We start from the raw sequence: 4,317 nt of genomic DNA, 5'->3' as shown, positions 1-4,317 counted from the left end.
TGTTTACAGTACATAATAATTACATTCCCTGTGTGGAGTTAGTATTTGTACATAAAGCATCTTAGCAAATTATTTTAATTTACATCCTTAGCAAGTGGATTTAATTATGCTCTGCTTTGATTGAATTGCAGGAACGTTTACTATGCAGTATGTGGTTTTTGCAACTTGTTTCAATTTTGCTTATACCAGAGATAAATTCTACTTAAAACTACATATTTTACAGTAGATTGAGGAAAAGAAGAGAAAGGGAAAGGAATTCCAATCAAAGATAGACAGGTAGTTTCCAGAAGGGGACCTGATACAACAATGACAAAGGTTTCGTTACTCATTAAAGCATATGGAACCAGGAAATGGCACACAAATTTCAGCATTTCACTTTAAGGGACTTGCAGAGGACTTGCACCTGAAGCCATTCATGTTTGAACATTTCCTCTTGATGTACTTGACCACTGTACTTGGAAACCTGCTGAACATTCTTTCAGTGATTTCAGACTCCCATCTGCACACACCCATGTACTGTTTCCTCTCCTATGTGTCCTTTGTGGGCACCATGATGCGAAAGATACTGGTGAACCTGCAGTCACAGAACAATGTCGTAATATATGAATGTTGCCTCACTCAGATTTTTTAATATTATGTATAGTGTTGGAAAATGTCCTCCAGGCTGTAATGGTTTATGAACACTACGTGGTCATCTGTCATCCACTGCAGTACACAGTCATCAGGAAGCCCTGGCTCTGTGGCTTGTTGGTCTTGGTGCCCTGGATCATAATTGCCCTGAATTCCTTCTTATATAGGTTAATAATGTCATCGTTGATCTTCTGTGTAGTCTTTGAAATCCCAAACTTTTTCTGTAAGGTTAATCATGAATTCACCTTATCTTCTGACATAATTCTCAATAACCTGATGAAATCTATTGCAACTTTGCTACTGGGTGTGGATGACTTGATTGGCATCCTTTACACTCGCTCTATTTTCCTCCACACATGCAATAGCCTCAGCTCAGGGGAGAAATGAAGCATTTTCCACCTCTGCTTCTCACCTCTCATGTGTTTCCTTATTTTATGACACTGGGATAGGTGTGCTGTTTAGCTCTGCTGTTAGCCAAAACCCATACTCAAGTGCAACAGCATTGGTGATATACATATATAGCTAGGATAACTGTATTGCTGAAGTCCAATGGTTTATTGAAGGAACACTTAATACCTATTTTTTTTCTTTTTGACCAATTTTGCATGCTTATATCTGGTAATCTGAACAACTAATTTGAAAGTAAGATATTATGCTATCTTACTTTTCTCTTGTTACTTAACATCATGATCATTTGTTACAAAAAATGGTAAATAAGAACATTTATGTAATTTTATGCTAGAAGAAATGTTAAGACCACAGATTTGCATGATTAGATCTATTTCTCTATAGAGCATAACATACTAATAGTAAAAATACATGACAAAAAGTGACCTTTATGTACAATGTAGTACTACTCTACCAGAAAGAAGGATAAAGTTGAATCATCTGTAACTAAGTGGAACCATCTTGAGAACATATTATTAAATGAAATAAATGAGACACCAAGGCTTAAGTATTTGAAACTGGACCCTAATTTCTCACTGTATACTAAGCTGAAATAAAAATGGTTCAAATCTCTAAACATTAATATAGAAACCTTAAACCTTCTGGAAGACAAAGTAGGTAAAACACTTGAAGGCATAGGAGTAGGATAAGATTTTCTATTTTCTCCTTGAAGACATAGGAGTAGGAAAGGATTTTCTACTTTCGCTTAAATATCACATGATTTCTCTTACATAAGAAACCCAAAATATAAATAACAACCAAATAAAAGCTATATAGTAGGACGTATGGTGAGAGATCTTTCCCACACTAACATGTTTTATAATACATAATTGGCATTTATTCCATTCATCATGATTCCATTTAATTATTCAGCTTGGTGTTCACAGGGCCTGCTATTGTCACTGGCAAAACTTATCAACTGCAAGCCTCCAAGTGAAGTCTGCACCGAAAGACAATTTGAATTAATGGATTAACTCATTTCAAAGAAGAATTTATACATGATAATATAAATATAAATACTTATAATGTTGTATTACTATCAAACAATTGCTTTTCTTCTATAAATGTAATCATTTCAGTGTGTGAGACTGGTGTCTACTTGTAAGAGGGTTTAATCATTGATGATTTACTGGAAATTTTTATGTTATATTGTGAAATTATCTTTCTGTTTCTGCTTGAAAATTTCCACATAGAAACATGAATTGTTTCACTTTTTATATGAAATATTATCCCCTTTCTGAATTTTGTCATAACCACAAGAGGGATAGTGAATGAAAAATAACAACCTTGTAAAGTATGCATGTACTTCATGCTTACAAATCACTTTGATCTCCATGATAACATGATTCACAAGAGCTTGTATTGCTTTCTGGTCATATGCCTTTAAATTATGAGTCATCTGTGGAGTAGCCAGCAGAAATATTTTCCCATTGTAGGTTGTTCACTATACTAACTGAATCTTTTGCTGTACATAAGCTTTTTAGTCATACAATCCCATTTGTTGATTCTTGCTGGTATTTCCTGTGCAAACTGAGGTGCTAAGTAGAAAATCCTTTCCTATTCCTATGTCTTCAAGTGTTTTACCTATTTTGTCTTCCAGAAGGTTTAGTGTTTCTATTTCAATGTTTAGAGATTTGAATCATTTTTATTTCAGCTTAGTAGATAGTGAGAGATTAGGGTTCATTTTCAATCTTCTACGCACAGATAACCAGAATTTCCAACACCAGTTGTTGAATAGGCTATTTTTACTCTAACGTAAGCTTTTCGACACTCTTTAAAGATTAAATAGTTGATTATGTCTGGGGAGGTTTGTGTGTCCTTAATTCTGTTCCATTGATTCATGTGTCTGTTTTGTTCCAGTACCATGACCTTGTGCTGCTGAGCTAAATCCCCAGCCCCTAAGCCTGAATTCTTGAGTTAGGAATTACTGCTGTCCCTCTCCTTGGGTGTAATGATGGGTTCAGCAGAAAAATTCACTGGCACTCCATTGTCCTCTGAGTCACATTATTCCTATGTAATCAATTCAACTTCAGAAGTAACAAGCTATTCTTTTGCAGTAGAATCTATCAAGGGTAGTAGAGAAATTTCATATCATATGACCTGTTTTTGGTCTCTCTTTAGTCTAGAGAAGTATTCCGTAACTATAGTGTAAGCATTATAACAATCCTAGCCTTGAGCCACAGTAAATGTGCACCAAATGCATTGGATGTATCTCCGCTACTAATAAAAAACCCCACAAAATTCAACAGTAGTCATATGTCGAACTTCTCATCCAACTCTGTCCAGGGTGAACAGATCCCCCGAACTAGGTGCCCACAGATGTATAAGAAAAGTATGAAAAAAATCAAACCAAGAGAGCCAAAATTCTGTGATCAGGTGCTAGCAGCCTCTAGGACTGACTGACCCCTGATTATCATCTTCAGTAATCTTTTTCTCAGAGCCCACCAAGGGGGCAGCAGAGGAATCAGAGATATCAACTGTTTTAGCAAGGACAATCCAACTCAATTATCATAGGAATGTGACCAGACCAGTAAGCCATCATGTTATCTTCCTTCACCCCTATCTCAGCAAAGCAACTAGTATTGATCTGGGGGCTTGCAGTGCTTATGCTAGACTTCCTCCAGAATCCAACAATCATGGCTTGGTCAGGCCTCAACAATACACAAAATAGTAACTAAAGGATGACCTTCTCCACAGTCATATAGAACCAATCATCCAGAGCCCAGAAGAATAGGAGCTTGGTAACTCCAAAGTGTGGGATAGAAGAGAATTAAGATTAAAACCAGGAAGAAAAACATAAAGTTTTTCTGTGTCTAAATCCCCTACTTGGGGCTGGGGATTTAGCTCAGTGGCGCAGCGCCTCCCTGGCAAGTGCAAAGTCGTGAGTTTGATTCCTAGTACAAGAAAAAACAAACAAACAAACAAAAAAACCCCAAATAAATAAATAAATAAATAAATAAATGCCATCTACTTTGATATGGGAAATAGGAACAAGGAAGGGGAATAGGGTCCTATCTGTGTTAAGGGTATGTTGCTATATATTTAGAAAGGGATGACAGGGAAGACTACATACAGAATTGGTAGTGAGAAATGGGGATGGGGAAAGATTCTATGCTTAACACAAATGTTAGAGAAAAAATTTAAAGAAGTCAATTGAAAAGATGGAGAATGGAGAAAAGTAACATTAGGAATAAAAAACACAGAGGAAAGCAGTCAGGCTGGGAGATATGTATAAAAGTA

General features: G+C 36.1%; 1 protein-coding gene across 1 annotated transcript; it reads left to right on the top strand.

The window, feature by feature from the left end:
* Positions 1–337: 337 nt before the first annotated feature.
* Positions 338–1,017, top strand: LOC106147651 (putative olfactory receptor 7A2). Its single transcript, XM_013510161.1, has 2 exons — positions 338–595; positions 664–1,017. Exons 1-2 carry the CDS (start codon positions 338–340, stop codon positions 1,015–1,017), a joined length of 612 nt encoding a protein of 203 aa, XP_013365615.1.
* Positions 1,018–4,317: the final 3,300 nt, after the last annotated feature.

The sequence above is a fragment of the Chinchilla lanigera genome, unplaced genomic scaffold, assembly GCF_000276665.1.
Source record: "Chinchilla lanigera isolate Chin_1 unplaced genomic scaffold, ChiLan1.0 scaffold00225, whole genome shotgun sequence".
NCBI classification, from domain to species: Eukaryota; Metazoa; Chordata; class Mammalia; order Rodentia; family Chinchillidae; genus Chinchilla; species Chinchilla lanigera.
Note: the sequence above shows the minus strand (reverse complement) of the source record. Positions and strands in the feature narration are given on the sequence as shown.

What these genes read in the sequence shown, in the direction of transcription:
- LOC106147651 (XM_013510161.1), top strand. Translation starts at nt 338, where the DNA reads ATGGAACCAGGAAATGGCACACAAATTTCAGCATTTCACTTTAAGGGA. An exon ending in TGCAGTCACAGAACAATGTC is followed by an intron (nt 596 to 663) that starts GTAATATATGAA and finishes AATGTCCTCCAG; the next exon opens with GCTGTAATGGTTTATGAACA.